The sequence below is a fragment of the Oratosquilla oratoria genome, chromosome 21 (assembly GCF_046742065.1).
Source record: "Oratosquilla oratoria isolate Oo_2021 chromosome 21, ASM4674206v1, whole genome shotgun sequence".
NCBI classification, from domain to species: Eukaryota; Metazoa; Arthropoda; class Malacostraca; order Stomatopoda; family Squillidae; genus Oratosquilla; species Oratosquilla oratoria.
This window is the reverse complement of record NC_134797.1, coordinates 5,188,235-5,207,818: the sequence shown is the minus strand read 5'-3', so window position 1 is coordinate 5,207,818 and position 19,584 is coordinate 5,188,235. Positions and strand designations below refer to the sequence as shown.

The 19,584-nt window shown below is 45.5% G+C and overlaps 1 protein-coding gene across 1 annotated transcript; it reads right to left on the bottom strand.

The window, feature by feature from the left end:
• Nucleotides 1-8,725: 8,725 nt before the first annotated feature.
• LOC143036692 (uncharacterized) lies at nt 8,726-14,666 on the bottom strand. Its single transcript, XM_076204284.1, has 3 exons — nt 14,529-14,666; nt 10,744-10,806; nt 8,726-10,661 (listed from the first exon to the last, which is right to left on the bottom strand). Exons 2-3 carry the CDS (start codon nt 10,804-10,806, stop codon nt 8,841-8,843), a joined length of 1,884 nt encoding a protein of 627 aa, XP_076060399.1. The 5' UTR covers nt 14,529-14,666; the 3' UTR covers nt 8,726-8,840.
• Nucleotides 14,667-19,584: the final 4,918 nt, after the last annotated feature.

The following is a 19,584-nucleotide window of genomic DNA, read 5'->3' as shown; positions in this document are numbered from 1 at the left end:
TAAATTGGGATAAGAGATACAAGAGGACATGGAAAGAAGCTCAAAAAGGACAGTTATATAAGAGATACAAGAGGACATGGAAAGAAGCTCAAAAAGGACAGTTATAGAAGAGACCCGAAAAAGAACAGCTTTCCCACAGAATGGTGGATGTATGGAACATGCTAGATGAAACAATAGTGTGTGCAAAAACAATACACAAATTTAAGAGCAAATTACATATGATGACATACTGAGCTGAGACACCACAAGTGTAGCTTGGTAAATACATACACCCACATATGTATATATACCTAAACATTTATATATACACACCCATACACAAACACCCACGTACACTGGTATGTGAAATTTTTTCAACCCCAAATGCATTCCTATCCTATAATTAATGCAAGACTGAATAAAGAGTACAATTAGTGTAGTTTAAATTAAATACTGTAAAACAGATTTACTTCTTTTAAGAATTTTATGCTATGTTCCAATGCAGAATGTTCATTAAAAAATTCTACCAAGGACTTTCTAAGAGTGACAGTCCTATGCTGATTTTCATACAAGGGACATTCTACCAAAACATGTTTTACTGACAAGTAAAGCACTGAGGAACTTGCCTCTCTACCCCACTCATCATCAGATATTTATGGGTTGCACAAATGTGGCCGATTCGCAACCTAGTTTAAATAATGCTAGACCTGTTCATTGGGCAGTGGAGCCATGATTGAACAGGTCTAATATTCTTTAATTTAAAATTATTTGTCAAATTAGACCATTGATCTTGCCACTGGTCTCTGCAATAAGATTTAATAACATTTCTAAAATCTGGAATGGGGCTTCCCATGCTGAAACAGTGGTCAAGCATGGTTACTGCCTTCGCTGCTACATCAGCCTGTTTATTATCAGCGATTCCAACATGGGCTGGAACCCAACAAAAATTTACATTTATTCCTTTTCTACTGATTAATAGAAAAGTCCAATCTTTAATTCCTTGGACCAGATAATGAGATGGAAACAACTTCCCTAAAGATAAGAGACTCAATGAGTCAGTGTATACAACATAACTTGTACCATAGGGGCAATTAGAAAATATATATTTTAAGACGTTTAGGACTACCAGCAGTTCTGCTGTAAAAACAGAGGAAACTGCAGGGAATTCCTTTTTAATTACAATGTCTGGCATCATCACAGAGCAGCCTACTCCATCAGGGGTTTTTGATCCATCTGTATAAATGCTGATGGCGTTCAAGTGCTCAGATGTATGTTCAAGAAAATTTGTCTTGAGCTGGGCATCTGAATATCTTTTCTTCTCATATCATGCTGTACATACTCGTAATTTTTCTCTTTTCCAAGGGAGATACTTGGGGATGTTAAGTTCTGCCACTGCTGGAGGAAGAAGTCCTATCTGACAAGCTGAGTCTACCAGACAAACTTCAACTGGCTTGGGTGGTTTTGGTCTGTTTGGTGTCCTATCATTTGGTTGTTTTACATATTTGTAATTTGGATTGGACTTGTTAAAAAGGATTCTTGATAAATATCACAAACCTCTTTTCTACAATTAAGTAGTGGGGGAAATCCAGCATCTACATATAAGCTCTCCACAGAAGAAATGTGGTAAGCTCCCATGTATATACATAATGCCATATTATGAACCTAGTCCAGCTTAGCTAATGTTGTCTTACATTCTGACCCATAAATCTATTTTACTACGACGCAAGGCTTGATAAGTTCTTAAAAGTGAAGTTCCATTGGCTCCCTAATTAAAGCCAGAGATTACCTTCAGGGTGTTTACATTACTTTCTATTTCAATAATGCGTTGAGTAAAAGTTAATTTCCTGTCAAAAACAATACCAAGATACTTTACATGATCTTCATATGGCAAGATAGAATGATTTATGAACAATGTAGGAATCTCTTATCTACGTCTTGATCGACAAAAACGGATGGCTTTGGTTTTCTCAGGGGAGAATCCAAAGCCTCTAGTACTTGCTCAAATATTTGCAGTGTTAATAGCCGCCTAGATCTTGTGGGAGGCCTCAGTAGCTGTAGATGCAGTGCAGAATACTGAATAGTCATCTGTAAATAACTGTCCTTGTACTCCAACAAGAACTTTCTCAAGTAGGCTAATTATGGCTATATTAACCAGTGTTGGGCTGAGAACACTTCCCTGCGAGATCCCTTCTTCCTGAAGGTTGGCAGATGTAGCCAAGCCTATTCTCACTTTTAGGTAATGTTCTGAAATAAAATCTTTCAAGGTATAGAATGCATTTCCATCAATACTCCATTCAGTAAGTTCCAACAAGTTGCCAGTTCATTAGGTAGTATTGTAGGGTCTCTAAATCGAAAAATATGGCTATACAGTGATCCCTCGTTTATTGCAGTAGATTGGTTCCGAGGCCAGCCACGATAACTGCATTTCAGCGAAGTAGGGACACCATATTTACAGTATTTATCTAATGTGTATTTAGACTTTTAAAACCCTCCCTGTACTGTTAATAACCCACCCATTACAGTACTCTATTAACAAGGACAACTGTTAAGCAATTACACTTATAATTAAAAAAAATAAAGATTGTTACTTTACTCAACACAAAAGAAGTTGAAGTAAAATATGAATGATGATGATGAATTTTCTGCACAGTAGAAATGATGAAGCTGATGATGACTACCGTGCAGCCGATGATTGTATTTTACATCTCTTCAGACGGCGGTGCCCTTTCCTGGGACACCTCTTCCACTTCTTCCAAAGGTGCAACTGCAGTAGTAGCAGCAGGAACCGCCTCTTTTTTGTGAGGCTGAAAATACACTGATGGAAGTTGCTGACGCTGCTTCTTTCTCCATTCAAAGAGCATCTAGTAGGGATTCATGACTTTGTCGACCTTGTTGCAAAATTGCACAGAATGAACCATATCATCGTCCCATTCCTGTGACCCCTCTTTCAATTCTTTTGCCAGGTTCCAGAGCTTGGCCAGCCATTCCAAATTCAAGCCAGTTTGGTCGACAACTTCTGTTTCTTGCTGTGTTTCTTCTTCTTTGCCGGCCAACTTGGTCAAATCTTCGAGGTCTGTGTAGACAACATTCATGCACAGGCCCAGCAGAATTTGCCCACCAAACACGCTGCCTGACAGGCACGCCAGATTGTCTGGACACAGCTTAATACAGCTCATGAGGGCTATGGGTCTATAATTATGGGGAAGACAAGTCTTTTAGAGGTTTTAAGACAGGGACAATTATTAAAATTCTGTAATCTTAAGTTCTAGCATTCCAAAAACTATTCAAGATGTCTAATAGGAATTTTTTGGTGCTTGGCAGCAGGTTTGAGATCATGGGATAAATCTCACCATCTTCTGCAGATGTTGGTAAAGATAAAGATATTGCATGTTAGAGTTCTTCAAGGGTGAATGGAAGATTATATTACTTTGGGTTAGAACTAGTACAAAGAACAACTTTGGCATTGTTCCTGATGGTTTGAAATGAAGGCGAGTAGTGAAGGTTTGATACAATTGCAAAATGCTTGCCAAAAGCTTCAGCCATCTCCCCTGTATTAGATATTTGTGCATCTTGTACTTTCATTTTAAGTAAACGAGGTACAGTAGTACAAATTTTCTTTGCAATTTTTGTATTCCGTTCCAGACCAGTGGAGGAGAATTGTATTCTAATTCACTAATACATCTAATAAAGGATTCCCTCCTTGCTTGTTTGAATATTTTTTCTTTTCTTTTGCAAGAGCTCTTTTATAGATAATTTTACTAACAAGACAAGGGTATTTACAATATCTTTTGTAACAAGTTCTTGCTACTTTCGGACTTATTGTGCAAGAATCAATCCACCAAGGGACTGTAGGATGAGGATTTCCCGACGTTCTAGATATAGACATCATGGCCCCATATATATAAATTCTCAAGATCTTTATATACTGATAAACAACTTTGAAATTTTATGAGGCTACAATCAACTTTAGTCGAGCTATGGAGCAGGCCCTAATCTGCCTCATCAGTTTTCCACTTGGGTAAGCATGGAGATGGAGTATTCTGTATATATTTCAAGAGGATAGGCCATTGATAAGGGCTGTGATTATTTCTAGTCACTGACCACAGGAAGTCTAACTTCAAAGTTGAAGAACAGATTGTGAGGTTAGTAGCAGTCTTTGATTTCAATATCATATCTTGAAGGGGATCTATCATTCATTAAAGTTATGTCATTGTCTAGCATCTCTATTAAATAACCCCAGTGATCACAGTGGGATTCTCCCCAAAGCATATGCTTTACTTTAAGGTCGCCAATAAGAATATAGGGTTGGGATAGTTGATCAATTAGGGACTGTAAATCACTCGGCTCAAGTTGCTGTGGATTGCCGGATCTATCTCACAGTCCATCTTCTAATGTTGGATCAAGGTATAATGAACATAGTGTGCTCCATCTGTTAGGAAAGATTTGCATAGCACAAGCCTGCAAAATAATTTGGGTGAATCTGGTTCTTATGCCACATCCTCACGGTCGAGCACTGTCCGCCGGGCACGAGGGCTTTGCTTGACAACGGGCAATTTCATCGGGCAAACAATCAAACTGTCCGATTCTTGTCTTTAATTTTATTTTTCCCTTTGCCCGAGGACAAAAATGAGGACTTTTTTGACAAGACGAGGTGGCCTACTCTAACATTTGTTATAGCTGGATGACTGAGGTGAAAAATGGGGAGATGGAGTGTGAGCCCTATTTTGGCATACTTTGAGGGTCTCCATTTCTTCATCATAGTTTCGCCGGTGTATTATCACAGGAGGATGATTTTGGACAATTTTTTTTTTTTTTTTTTTTTTTTTTTTAACTCTATACCGAGTATTTTTTTCTGCCAATTTTTTTTTTTTCAAATTTAGGGATCCACGCCGCTCCCCAGGACCAGCTTGGTCCTGAGATGTGGGCTGGTTCTTTGGCTTTGGGGAGGAACTATGTCGTATCTCCAAGGAGGAAGTTTGGTGTGTTCCTGTGGGGTGAACTCGTGAGATCTCAACACAAAAGGCCTGTGAAGTCCCAACAGAGGAGGTCCCGGAAGTCCCATCTGAGGGGGGGTTGGATTGCCCCTTCAGATCAGGGCTGGGAAGCCCCCAACAGAGGTGGTCCTGGAGGTCCCATCTGAGGGGGGGTTGGATTGCCCCTTCAGATCAGGGCTGGGAAGCCCCCTCTCATGGGAACCAGGGGGCCCCATCAGAAGGGGCCCAAGGAGTTCTATCAAAGGAGGCTCAGAGAATCTCACAAGTGGAGGCTCTGGAAGCCTCGTTATGGGTGGTTTTGAAGCTCCAGCATTGGAAATTAGAGTGCAGTGAGACCTCTCATTAACAGACGTTAATTAGCTGTTTGCGGTGTTTTTGGCGTTTTGGAGTGGTTTTTGGGTGGCATAGTGACTGCACGCACTAAACAGCACCAAAGACACTGAAAACACAGCTAATCAACGTCCGTTAATGAGAGGTCTCACTGTATTATCTATTGTTGCGAAAGATTTAGTTTTAACTAAATATGTAGGAATTCTTGGTAAGGAGCTTCTTGGCTTGGCACATGCTGATATGCTTATCTAAGGACTTTATTAATGCCTACTTTTCCCAGACATGCATCTTGCAAATCTTATTGTATGCACGATTGTTTCCCTTACAATTTGTGCATACCATGGTCTATCACATTCACCAGGTTCATGCTATGAACAATATTGACACTCACCAACACAAATACTGGAAGCATGACCAAAGCTATAGCAATTATAGCACTGGAGCACCCTGGGCTTGTATGGTCGCACCTTCATTATTTCCTTCTGCAGAACAATTTCATTTGGCAAATGTGAATTTACAAACATTATGGTCATCAGTGAGCATGGTACTTTAAAGATCTTCCACATGATATCGGGGCACAATATCTAAAATTTCCTCTTCTGGCAGGTCATATACATCTTTATTAAAGATTACTCCCTTAAAGTTTTTTAGGCTTTCTTTTTGTCCTATCTGTCCTCTATATTTAATAGTATTGCTGCCTGTCCAATAGATTGTGTTTGACAAGAAAACTATTTCATCCAAAGTGTTTATGTCTGATGTTTTTATATGAGCAAGCTTTTGGTTTATGAATTTCTTCAGTCTGAAGAGATTTCCACAATTACCGTGAGTTATGATTTGCCATCTAGGTGGATCAGGTGATCTTTATATATTGGTATTTTCTTAGGGGGTCTTCATTTTGGTCAGGTGGTTTGTGCATGTCCAGATACATAGGATGAGAGTCTGCCAGAGAGCACTGCATTTCTATATTTCTGGGTGTAAGTTCTTTGAAAACTTTCATAGCATTTTTGGCATTTGAAAAAGTTATCCATGTTTCAAAGTACCTAATTTTCCTCTCCAAGTCTATTTCTAACTTTTATTGCTCCCAACTTAAATTATCCATAAACAGTATCAAAGCTCTAATTCAATGGAACCTTCTGTACCAACATAGATTTAGAATTTATTAAAAATCAGCTGTGCATAGTTCCAGTTAATATAAATTCCAAAACATTTCCCAAGTCTTTTTCCTTTTCAAGGTCATCAACAAGAGATGGGGTTTTAGGAGTCCCTGCTCCATCAGGAGAAGTTGTAGTGGCAGCAAGTCTACAATAGTGTACCCCCTTTTGGAGGATTGCAGTCCTCCTATCCTGTGAAACTCTGCACATGAAAGGGTGCCTGTGGGGATCAGTCTTCTGCTAAGGAGAGTGCCTTCCTTAAGGTGGACAAACACTTATCAATGGGGTCAAGACCCTTCCCACCATCAGCCCTGGTGCCTGGTACCCCCCATTACCCACAAATACAGGGGACTTGTAACTGCATGCCTGGGACCTGACCCTGAACAGACTGAAGTCTGCAACCCAAGGGGCCTGCCAAGGAGTGAATGCATGTAGAATATAGAATATCCAGTTCATAAGACAAGCCAAGGTCATCTAAAAGATGAAGGGAAGAATTAAATAGTCAAAAGAAATAGGCCTGACTACAATTTGTTGTGTCAGCAGCAGAAAAGCAAGGTCATCAAAACAGTGTACTTATCAGTGTCCTGGCAAGATTCCCCCTTGGCCATTGTCACCTAAGCCCCCAAATGCATCAATGGATCAGGGTCTGGGGAGTGGTCTGATAGTTGTGGAGGAAAATAGTATGCGTGTGTGATATGGGTACTTGGGCCTTTTGGCATTTCTTGGCACATGTGGGTTCTGCTATGTAGTGTAGTGGGTATGCTAAGTTTGTGGAGGCTGTGGCAAGTGTGTATGCCTAATGTCAAGGTGATCCTCGACTTTGAGGACTTGTTTCATGGTGTAAATTGTCTGTAGTTGTATTTGTGCAGCCTGTAATTGTCTTTAGTGCATTTTATATGGTCTGAAGGGTGAGAGGTTTCTTGGGGAGATTAGGGGCTCTTAATTCATAACCAAGTGTATGCATCATTTGTATGCTGTGGTATTGGTTTTTCGTCCAAATATTGTTCCTGCAATTCAAGCACATTAAGTCTAGGTGTGCATTTAGTCCATATGTTTGAGATGAGTTTCAATGACATGGACGTATTGTATGTTACATCTAGAATCTTGGATTATGTATGTGGCAGCATCTGTTGTGGGACCCCCAACCCCAAGAGTTGGGGGGCCAACTAACCACAATACCCCATGCCAATGGCTCTCATACAGGTGGGACCAATCCCTGTAAGCAGCTTTAGTTTACCGGGTGAGTACCACTAAAATGGTTCCAGATCTTGCTGATAAATCATACAAAGACTGAATACCATGGAACTGCTAATGTTACAAGAAAAAGGCAATTTGATACTGTTTTGAGTAATGAGAAATGCGAATACACTTTTCATGGAAGAGTTTGGACGAGTTAAATCAAATGGGCAAGTACAAGGATTTTAACAAGGATGATGCAGATATCATACAAGAGGACAAAACTTAGTAATGGATTGAAATTGGACAAATCTAGGTTCAAGGAAATGGCAAAAACTGGTTTAACAATCAAATAGTTAAATGAAATAGACTTAGTAACCATGTAGTGACTGATGAAATTATTGGCTGTTAAGAGGATAGACAGCTTTATGGATGGGGATGATAGGTGGTACTGGAAATGGAACCGCCTTGTATAGGTATGCAGAGAAGATCCTATGGGCATAGCTCTTATCCTGTATACTATCTATCAATACATTACCCCAGGGCTTTTGTAGGCTTGCAGTTCCCAGCTAACTGGCAACATCCACTGGATTGACCCTATCTCTCCCCCCAATATTTATCTCTCCACACTATTCTACAAGAGGGTACTTACCTAAACTATGACAAATAAATAGTCCTGGAATTAAAGAACATCATTAAAGGTGCCCACACCTACATGTGAAATTGTTACCATGGACAAGTGCTGATGAATTATCAGTAATCTGTAATTGCGTTGCACAAAGGACCAGTGAACTAATAGCAATAGCAATTTCACATCTTCACTCCTTAGATATCCCAACCTTTTAACCTTGTGAAGATACTTTCCAGGTTGTTCAAACATGTGCCAAACTGATCAAGCTTTGACTAACACGTATGGGCCTTTGTCAAAATTCAAACTAATTTATAACAAGGATTCAGGATAGGTTATCCACTTTGTTGAAAAATTTTCATCGACCCATTTTGACACGTTTTGTTTGCAATTAATACAAGCTTGTTAATGTATTAAAAATACCCAAGCTTTCCATATTACATTTGCAGGTTGAAAAAATTCTAGAATAAAGGTACATGTAAAATTTACTAAAAGTTTAAACTTTGAATCACACACATTAAGCACCTTCTCCAATATTGCTTGAATGTTCTGTAGTATTCATGGTGGTGGCACCTACAACATTCACACTAGTGCAGCACTGTCCGTACCGTTAGCTTCGGTAGCGTCGGTGCCATTTCCTTCGGCAGCGTCCGTGCCATTTCCTTTGGCAGAGTCCGTACCATCTCCTTGGGCAGCGTCCGTACCATCTCCTTGGGCAGCGTCCGTACCATCTCCTTGGGCAGCGTCCGTACCATCTCCTTGGGCAGCGTCCGTACCATCTCCTTGGGCAGCGTCTGTACCATCTCCTTGGGCAGCGTCCGTACCATCTCCTTGGGCAGCGTCCGTACCATCTCCTTGGGCAGTGTCCGTACCATCTCCTTGGGCAGCGTCCGTACCATCTCCTTGGGCAGCGTCCGTACCATCTCCTTGGGCAGCGTCCGTACCATCTCCTTGGGCAGCGTCCGTACCATTTCCAGCGGCAGCGTCCGTACCATCTCCTTGGGCAGCGTCCGTACCATCTCCTTGGGCAGCGTCCGTACCATCTCCTTGGGCAGCGTCCGTACCATCTCCTTGGGCAGCGTCCGTACCATCTCCTTGGGCAGCGTCCGTACCATCTCCTTGGGCAGCGTCCGTACCATCTCCTTGGGCAGCGTCCGTACCATCTCCTTGGGCAGCGTCCGTACCATTTCCAGCGGCAGCGTCCGTACCATTTCCAGCGGCAGCGTCCGTACCATTTCCAGCGGCAGCGTCCGTACCATTTCCGGCGGCAGCGTCCGTACCATTTCCGGCGGCAGCGTCCGTACCATTTCCGGCGGCAGCGTCCGTACCATTTCCGGCGGCAGCGTCCGTACCATTTCCGGCGGCAGCGTCCGTACCATTTCCGGCGGCAGCGTCCGTACCATTTCCGGCGGCAGCGTCCGTACCATTTCCGGCAGCAGCGTCCGTACCATTTCCAGCGGCAGCGTCCGTACCATTTCCAGCGGCAGCGTCCGTACCATTTCCAGCGGCAGCGTCCGTACCATTTCCAGCGGCAGCATCCGTACCATTTCCAGCGGCAGCGTCCGTACCATTTCCAGCGGCAGCATCTGTACCATTTCCAGCGGCAGCATCCGTACCATTTCCAGTGGCAGCATCCGTACCATTTCCAGTGGCAGCATTCGTACCATTTCCAGCGGCAGCATCCGTACCATTTCCAGCGGCAGTATCCGTATCATTTCTAGCGGCAGTATTCGTACCATTTCCAGTGGCAGCATCCGTACCATTTCCAGCAGCAGTGTCTGTACCATTTCCAGTGGCAGTGTGCTTACCATTTGTGGCAGCACCACTTACAACTCTCACAGCTCCTGCGGCGGCACCCTCCACAGCTGCACCTTGCCTAGCTCTTATTGAATTGACAGCTCCTGCGGTGGCACCCTCCACAGCTGCACCTTGCACAGCTGTTATTGAATTGACAGCTCCTGCGGCAGCATCCTCCACAGCTGCACCTTGCACAGCTGTTATTGAATTGACAGCTCCTGCGGCAGCACCCTCCACAGCTGCACCTTGCACAGCTGTTATTAAATTGACAGCTCCTGCAGCAGCACCCTCCACAGCTGCACCTTGCACAGCTCTTATTGAATTGACCTCTGTATCACTCATGGCTGTCTCTTCTACAGCTGCAGCCTCCACAGATTTTGAATCTTGACTTGCACTTCCTAATCTATCATGAACTTTTATTGAAGGGAAACCGAAACTGGAATAGCTATGCCCTGCCAGTGTTTGACATCCATATTTTGTATGGTCACCTTCCTTGCAATTCAGAAAGCAGGCTAGACAGGCAAAACGATGATAGGTTTTTCGGCAGTTATTATAATCTTGCAAGCAGCTTTTCTTTGGGGCCTTTCTTGAGTGATTCACATCCTCCTGTAATGAACAACCAGTTAAACAAGATGCAGTCTGATACCAAGAACTATACATTCATTTCACACTTAAACAACTATCTTACCCTCACTACTCCACACCAACCACCCATGGCCATGAGGAATACAAACACAAAAGTAGGGGTCATCTGAAAAGAGATTACATCCAAGATAAGACCATTCCTTAATCTCGTCACCTTGAAATTATTACTGCAAGGCCCTGTGGTCCTACATGGAGCAGAACTGCCCATTTTTTAAAACTTGTCCACCCCCTCAACTCCAGAGGTGCAGCGCCTAGGGCCTGGCACTAATGTGCACAAGATCTCAATTATTTTATTTATCACCTCTTCAAACAGCTGACAATTGCTCCCTTCTTCCTACTTTCAGCTGGTGACAAGTCCCACAATGCAACAGAACATTCCAAGAGTTTCTTCAGTGATGTTTTGTCATTTCCTAGACTAGCTGAGTAGTCACGTCACCCTGAGGTAAACCACGGCTGGAACCATTTTCCCACAATTCCTTTATACCGTATTGTGTTATCAACATGCATGTGTACAATAGTCTTCCATATAGTGTTGTATAGGGAAGTTTTGCATCATGGACAGTTACCCGCAATGAAGTCATTCAGCCTCTTCTGGTAACTTAGGGCTGGATAATGACCACACCACACCCTGGCCAGGTAAACTGTCCTTTTAAGGGGGTGGGGGGTCAGGTATGGATACCAGCAATGTATAGTCTGTTGATGGAGCAGAAAGTGACATGATTACGGACAAGATTCTGGAGGGCGTTTAGTGGTTCTGGATATAGCAATAGAAAATTATATATCTTGTAAATCATGTCTATGTAATACAAGTTTTTCTTGGTGGAAATAAATCTGAAAAAATTCCTAAAAGTGATGCACTAACAAACTGACCTATGACTGCTTCAGACTCCACCTTCGTTTTGATAAATGCGAGGTTGAAGAAATTAATGATAAATTAGTCTTACCTAACCTGCATTTAGTAATGTGGTACCTGTAATTCTAGAGGTCATCAGGGATGTTGGCCAATTCTGGCATCCGATAGGACTGTGGGGTATAGGAGTTTCATAGCTTGAAGGAAAGCATGAAGCTCAGCTCAATTGCACAGTTTTAAAAATATGTAGTGTGGCAATGTCAGTGAGAAAACGCTCAGTACACAATGTCAACGCCATCAAACTGACTGGACTCGACAGACAACATGGTGTCTCGGACCTAACGTTGCCGCTCCATTTGGTAGAGTACCTGCTTTTAGCAAGTAGTTTTGTTATACATTTCTGCCAATAAAAACTTACTGTGTTGATGTATTATAATTTACAAAAATACCCAATTTTCTATTGCTATATTACCCAAGTGTGCACATCTAAAAAATACTCAAGGGGATAGCTGGCAAGCAGAGGGCCGGGTGGGGGGTGTAAAGGGCAAGTAGGGGGGGCCAGGTGGGGGGTAAGAGGCAAGCAGGGGGGCCAGGTAGGTGGGTGGCAACGGGCAAGCAGGGGGGCCACGTAGTGTGGGCACCGTGAAAGCCGGCGGGCCAGGTAGTGTGGGCAACGGGCAAGCAGGGGGGCCAGGTAGTGTGGGCAACGTGCAAGCAGGCGGGCCAGGTAGTGGAGGCAACGGGCAAGCAGGGGGGCCAGGTGGGGGGCAACGGGCAAGCAGGGGGGCCAGGTGGGGGCAACGGGCAAGCAGGGGGGCCAGGTGGGGGCAACGGGCAAGCAGGGGGGCCAGGTGGGGGGCAACGGGCAAGCAGGGGGGCCAGGTGGGGGGCAATGGGCAAGCAGGGGGGGGCAACAGGCAAGCAGGGGGGCCAGGTGGGGGGCAACGGGCAAGCAGGGGGGCCAGGTGGGGGGCAACGGGCAAGCAGGGGGGCCAGGTGAGGGGCAACGGGCAAGCAGGGGGGCCAGGTGAGGGGCAACGGGCAAGCAGGGGGGCCAGGTGAGGGGCAACGGGCAAGCAGGGGGTCAGGTGGGGACAACGGGCAAGCAGGGGGACCAGGTGGGGGGCAACGGGCAAGCAGGGGGGCCAGGTGGGGGGGCAACGGGCAAGCATGGGGCCAGGTGGGGGGCAACGGGCAAGCATGGGGCCAGGTGGGTGGCAACGGGCAAGCAGGGGGGCCAGGTAGTGTGGGCAACGTGCAAGCAGGCGGGCCAGGTAGGTGGGCAACGGGTAAGCAGGGAGGCCAGGTGGAGGCAACGGGCAAGCAGGGGGGCCAGGTGGGGGGCAACGGGCAAGCAGGGGGGCCAGGTGGGGGGCAAGGGGCAAGCAGGGGGGCCAGGTGGGGGGCAACGGGCAAGCAGGGGGGCCAGGTGGGGGGCAACAGGCAAGCAGGGGGGCCAGGTGGGGGGCAACAGGCAAGCAGGGGGTCAGGTGGGGGGCAACAGGCAAGCAGGGGGTCAGGTGGGGGCAACGGGCAAGCAGGGGGACCAGGTGGGGGGCAACGGGCAAGCATGGGGCCAGGTGGGGGGCAACGGGCAAGCATGGGGCCAGGTGGGGGGCAACGGGCAAGCATGGGGCCAGGTGGGGGGCAACGGGCAAGCATGGGGCCAGGTGGGGGGCAACGGGCAAGCACGGGGGCCACGTGGGGGGCAACGGGCAAGCAGGGGGGCCAAGTGGGGGGCAACGGGCAAGCAGGGGGGGCCAGGTGGGGGGCAACGGGCAAGCAGGGGGGGCCAGGTGGGGGGCAATGGGCAAGCAGGGGGGCCAAGTGGGGGCAACGGGCAAGCAGGGGGGCCAAGTGGGGGGCAACGGGCAAGCAGGGGGGCCAGGTGGGGGCAACGGGCAAGCAGGGGGGCCAGGTGGAGACAACGGGCAAGCAGGGGGGCCAGGTGGGGGCAACGGGCAAGCAGGGGGGCCAGGTGGGGGGCAACAGGCAAGCTGGGGGGCCAGGTGGGGGCAACAGGCAAGCAGGGGGGCCAGGTGGGGGGCAACAGGCAAGCAGGGGGGCCAGGTGGGGGGCAACAGGCAAGCAGGGGGCCAGGTGGGGGGCAACAGGCAAGCAGGGGGCCAGGTGGGGGGCAACAGGCAAGCAGGGCGAGGGAAGTGGATTAAGGGAAAAGAGGAAAGTAAGGAACGAATCAGGGGATAAGAAACAGGACGATGGGCAAGTGGCAAGACAAGTATAATAGGCAAACGGGCCAAGAGGACATGGCAAGGGTAGGGGAGGGAAACTACAAAAGGCAAATGGTGGAACAATTACAATGGCCAGCAACCAATTACGGTTAATGTAAGCAGGGTAGGGGGCAATGTACAAACAAGGAGAAATAAATAATGGGTAAAGGGAACGAGTGACATGCTACTGGAGTAAATCAAGGAAGTGAGCTACAAGTGGGAGACGATGGACAGGGATAATGGGGGTAGGGGGGATCCAATAAGCAGATAGGTGGGAAGGTAATCAGGCATTGAGGGAGGCAGGCAGACAGGGTGAATCAGGTTGGTGCATACACTGATGTACACAGACTAATGTTTATTCATGACCGCGTGTCTCTACAAACATGATTTAGTGGGCCAACATTGGACCTAGGTTGGCCCATTTGTTACCGATATACGCCAACCTAGGGCCAATGTTGGCCCACTAAATCATGTTTGCAGGGTGCATGCAAATATTGACAACCTTGTTAACAATAGAGGTTTTAGGGTTGCCATGAAGACTAATAACTATAGCTACAGAGGTATTGGTATCAATGCACCTGAATATTTAATGTATTGCTACAGAATCAAGGTCGGGTTTTGGAAGGGCACACATTGACGAGCCGGCGGAACGGTCAGGTTATAGAAGGCTGCTAGAGTCTGCAGTTTCGAAGTTGAGTAGTAACAAGAGGAAATCACGCTTACGAATTAAATATACGTTTTACTTACCGTTGATGCGAGAGTTTTTTATATGGATTTAATGTGTACTAAATCCTTCGATTAACTGGTCACTGGGTGCAAGCGTTGGTGACTGACGGGTTGAAGCTGGTTTTGTAACCGTTGACTTCGCCAACTGGACAGTTACAGTTTTCGAATGAAAACTGTAACTCGAACACTCGAATCTCGAAGTCAACGAGTCTCATTCATGTTCAAAGTCTCGCCGCGTCATAAGTAAAGAAATTATTTTTGGAATTTTTCTTTTGTTGGTTTTTGGGTCCACCATGGCAGCATCATCCCTTAATCCATTTTTGCAGTTTCTCTCCCCTGCTCGACAGATATGCAAGTGTATCCTTCATTCCATCCATCTCAATATCGATCTTCCTATCAAGCTCACTTCACCCATTTATGCTCTCCACACGCTCTTTGCTTGTATTTTCTCGTTCATTTTTCCATGTTCAAATTAAATAATGGCTTCCCGTTCTCTTCTTCACCTCAGCGTTTCTCACTCTACTCAAAATATGTATCCGTTCCCACATTCACTGCCATATGTGAACCCAGGTATTTTAAGTTCCTCTTCATCAATCCGCATTTTACACTCGCATTCAATCTGCCACCATCATCACTCCTTGTACATTTCATTATTTTACACATTTATTCGTAACTTTCCCCACATACCCTTCCAAACTCAGTCATAATGTGTGTAGCCTCTCCCTAGAACCAGTCCCAGGTCTAGGGTCATTCGCAAACAAAAGAATATTCACTTCCCATGTCCTTCCATACATACCCACGTGTTCAAAACCTTTGCCTAGCACTTTAATTCCCTGTCCATCCACACACTGTTGCCATTTGTATATGACGACATCACGCAACCTTTACACACCACAAACTATTTTTTCTTTATTAGAAATGAGTGTAGTGACGCGCCGCTGGTCAAAACCAAACTGGCCGTCACACAACTTGACTTGACTTGGTAATTTGGTAATGTGATTCCCACGGCCTTTTATGGTGAGCCCGTTTGTAGGGTGATTCAGTGTACAAGTATGTGGATTTGGCCACACCCACTCATACATCCACAAGATGTGCATACATATGTGGGATATGTATGCACATCCCGGTGAATGCACCCTTTGCTAACATTAACAGTGAATTAAATCAACAGTGATAAATCAACATATGAGAATTAAAGGGGGGCTGACACTCCACCAGCCGACGCAATTCTAATTGGCTGAGGTGGCTGCATAGGGGGCGCACAAGACCCTCAGATATTGTCGGGGGCGCTCTCCTCAGAAAAGCAGTTGCGGGGGCAATACTGGAAGTAGTGCTCGAGGGTGGCTTCTGGGTGGCTACAATGATGTCATCTTCTTTTTTCAGGTGTAGGATTTCTTTTGATTTGCCAGAAACAACTGTCCTCCAGCCGCAGACGCAAGAGCAGAGCTTCCACTTTTCTAGGTGTGGAGCGAGGAAGTACAAGGGGTTCGCAGTCGGTGATTACCCTGTACCACCTTGCCCTCTCTGATACCACTGCCTCCAGTCTGTGCTGAAGGAACCGTTGTACCTGATTAAGAGCCCTGGTGCGTATGCGCAACTGATTTCTGCTGAGAGGGACGACAACATCGACTTCGGGTCTTTAGCGCGCCGACTCTGCTGCCGCATCGGCTAGCTCATTGCCTGGGACGCCTATATGGCTTGGGACCCAGTTGAGCGTAACCCTCCTGCCTTGCTGGTGTAGCTTCAGCAGGAGCGCTAGGATGGAGGTCAGTAGGCGTACATTGTCGCTGGGCTGTGTCGTATCTAAGTTGCCTAGCAGAGAATATGAGTCCGTGTGGACCACCACAGGACCAGTTCGAGGTATTAGAGCGCTCCTTGGACCGCTATGGCCTCAGCTTGGAGAGTGGACGTATGATCAGGTAATCTCTTGCCAAAGGTTAAAACCCCCGTCTGGGGTATTGGCTGCATGTTATTGTGGCAAAGTAACATGCAGTTGATACTTTAGGGTCTTTATGGGGCACCCCTACAGACCAGAACCACACATCATTTTGTCTGTGATAGAGGAAGACTCTGTTCATAGAGAAATTATGACACTTTTTTATTATACTGCTACTGTCCCTCCATTATGCTGTCCCCCAACCCCTTGTTACTGTCCTGTACCATTTCTCTGAATTTTCATTTCCTTTTTTCACTTACCCTGTGGTGGGGGAAAAGAGTGTTACCACCAAGTCTTCCTACTTGAGTCGTAAGAGGCGACAAAAAACGGGATGGGGGAAAGGACAAGGAATCCTTCTACCTGTAACATCACAGGGGACACTTCTAAAAAAAGTAAAGGCATAAGAGGGTCCAGGAATTTTCCAACCAGTACCCTAAGGTACGTGGATGTGGATATGCGTGGATGTAGTACAGATGAGAGTAAAAGGGAAGATTTGGCAGTATGTTTGTGAGAAGAAAGATGTATGTATTGGCACTGAGTGAAACTAAGTTGAAAGGGAGGGGCGAGTATGAGTTTGGGAGTGTAGTTGAGAGGTTCTCAGGAGTGAAGAAGGGACGAGGGAGAGAAAGGGTGGCTATACTAGTAAGTGATGAGATAAGTAAGCGTGTAGTAGAGTGGAGGGAGGTTATTCAAGGTTGATGTAGATGAAGGTGAAACTGGGAAGGGAGATGTGGGTCTTTGTAAGTGCGTATGGGCCTGGTAGTGAAAAGAGTGTAGAAGAAAGGGAGGCTTTTTCGATAGATCTAAATGAGCGCGCAGAGGGATTAGGAAGAAATGTCAAAGTAGCTGTATTGGGAGACCTTAATGCTAGGGTAGGAAATGAACCAATAGACGGAGTGATTGGGAAGTATGGAGTTCCAGGAAAGAATCGTATTGGAGAGTTAATGGTGAAGATTTGTCTCGAAAGAGGGTAGATGATAGCAAATACAATGTTTCAGAAGAAAGTCAATCATAAGTACACATGGGAGAGGATGGTGGATGGAAGGGTGGTAGATAGAGCATTAATGGACTATATAGTGTTGGAGTATGGTAGAATGAGTTAAGGATGTACATATTCTAAGGGGAGAGAGCGGGGGAATATCAGATCATTTTCTGGTGGAGGGTAAATTGAGAGTGGAGAATAGGTGGAGAAAGAGGAAAAGGGCAGAAGGTAGGGAGGTACTTAAAGTGAACTGCTTAAGTGAGAAAGAAAAGGAGAAGGAGTATAAAAAGAAGCTGAGAGAGGAGGTAGTGAAGGATAGAGCTAGGGGTGGAGGAGGAATGGGGATAGTTCAAGGAGGAAGTCATAAGGTGTGCAAAGATGGTGTGTGGAACAAGGAGGACGGGGGGAAATAGAAGGAAGGGCAGTGAATGGTGGGATGAAGAAGCAAAGAAGGGTGTAGAAGACAAGAAGCAGGCTTTCATAGATTGGCTACAAACTAGGACGAGGGAATCGTATGAGAGGTACAAAATAAAGAGAAGAGAAGTAAAGCATACGATAAAGGAGGCACAGAGGAGAGTACGGTAGATGTGAAATGGGGTAAGAGTATGACAGAATTTTGAAAGTAATAAAAAGATGTTTTGGAAAGAAATTAAAAGAGGAAGAGGAGGCGAATCAAGTAGAGAAGAAAAGGTAAAAGGTGCAGATGGAGAGATGATAATGGAAGAGAAGGCAGTGAGAGGAAGGTGGGCAGAGTATTTTAGAGAGTTGTTAAATGTGAAGGAGGATAGGGAGGGAAAGGTAGTTGCAGTGGGAATCGCTAAGAAAAGACAGTGATGAATAAGAAAAATGGAGAAGAAATAAGGAAAGATGAAGTGAAAGCAGCTGTTAAGATGATGAGAGCAGGTAAGGTACCTGGGTTGGATGGATTCATTGCAGAATGTCTGAAAAAAGGAGGTACAGTTATGGTGGACTGGCTGGTGAGGTTATTTAATGTTTGTTAGGGAGAGGGTAGATTGCCGGAGGAGTGCTTGTGTAGTTCCACTTTACAAGGGAAAGGGGGACAAGTGTGAGTGTAGTAGTTTCAGAGGGATAAGCTTGTTGAGCGTAGTTGGGAAGGTTTATGGGAGGGCCTTAAATGAGAGGATTAGGAGAGGAATAGAGGGAGTAATTGGTTTAGGATAGGTAGAGGTTGTGTAGATCAGATTTTTGTGGTAAGACAGATATATGAGAAAGCTATAGGAAAAGGGAAGGCTTTTTTTTTAGGGGGGGTGTTTTTATGGATTTGGAAAAGGCTTACGACAGGGTAGACAGGAAGGCACTGTGGGAAGTATTGCAGATATATGGGATAGGAGGAAAGCTGTTAAGAGCAGTCAAGAGTTTTTACGAGAGTAGTAGAGCTTATATTAGGATTCGAAACGGAGAGAGTGAATGGTTTGAGGTAAAGGTGGGACTTCGTAAGAGATGTGTTATGTCACCCTGGCTGTTGAATCTATACATGGATGGGGTGTTGCGAGAGTTGAATGCAAGGGTAGTGGGTAGGGGATTGGAGATGGTTAAAGAAAATAGAGAAAAGTGGGAGATAAGCCTGTTGTTGTTTATTGATGACACTGCACTTGTAGCAGGATCAGAGGGATTAGGAATGTTAGTGACAGAGTTTGGGAAGGTGTGTGAAAGAAGGAAGTTGAAGATAAATGTGGATAAAAGTAAGGTGATGAGATGTACAAGGGGAGAGAGGGGCAGCAGACTGGAAGTGAGTATTAAGGGAGAGAGACTGGAGGAAGTGGATAGTTTTAGATACTTGGGTGCGAATGTGGCAGAAAAGGGAGGAGTGGGGGTGGAGGTAAAATGTAGATTGAGAGAAGCGAGTAGATGCCTTGGTGGATAATGAGAAATAGACATTTGGAAATGGATGATAAGAGGAGATTGTATGAAAGAGTGATTGTGCCGACAGCACTGTACGGGGCAGAAACATGGAACATAAGAGAGGACGAGAGAAGGAGTTTGAATGTGTTTAAGATGAAACGCCTGAGAAGTATGATAGGGGTTACTAGGCTGGATAGAATAAGAAATGAGGAGGTAAGGAGAAGAACAGGGGTGGAAAGGGAGTTGGGAGATAGGGTTGATGAAAGAGTATTAGGATGGTTTGGACACTTGAAAAG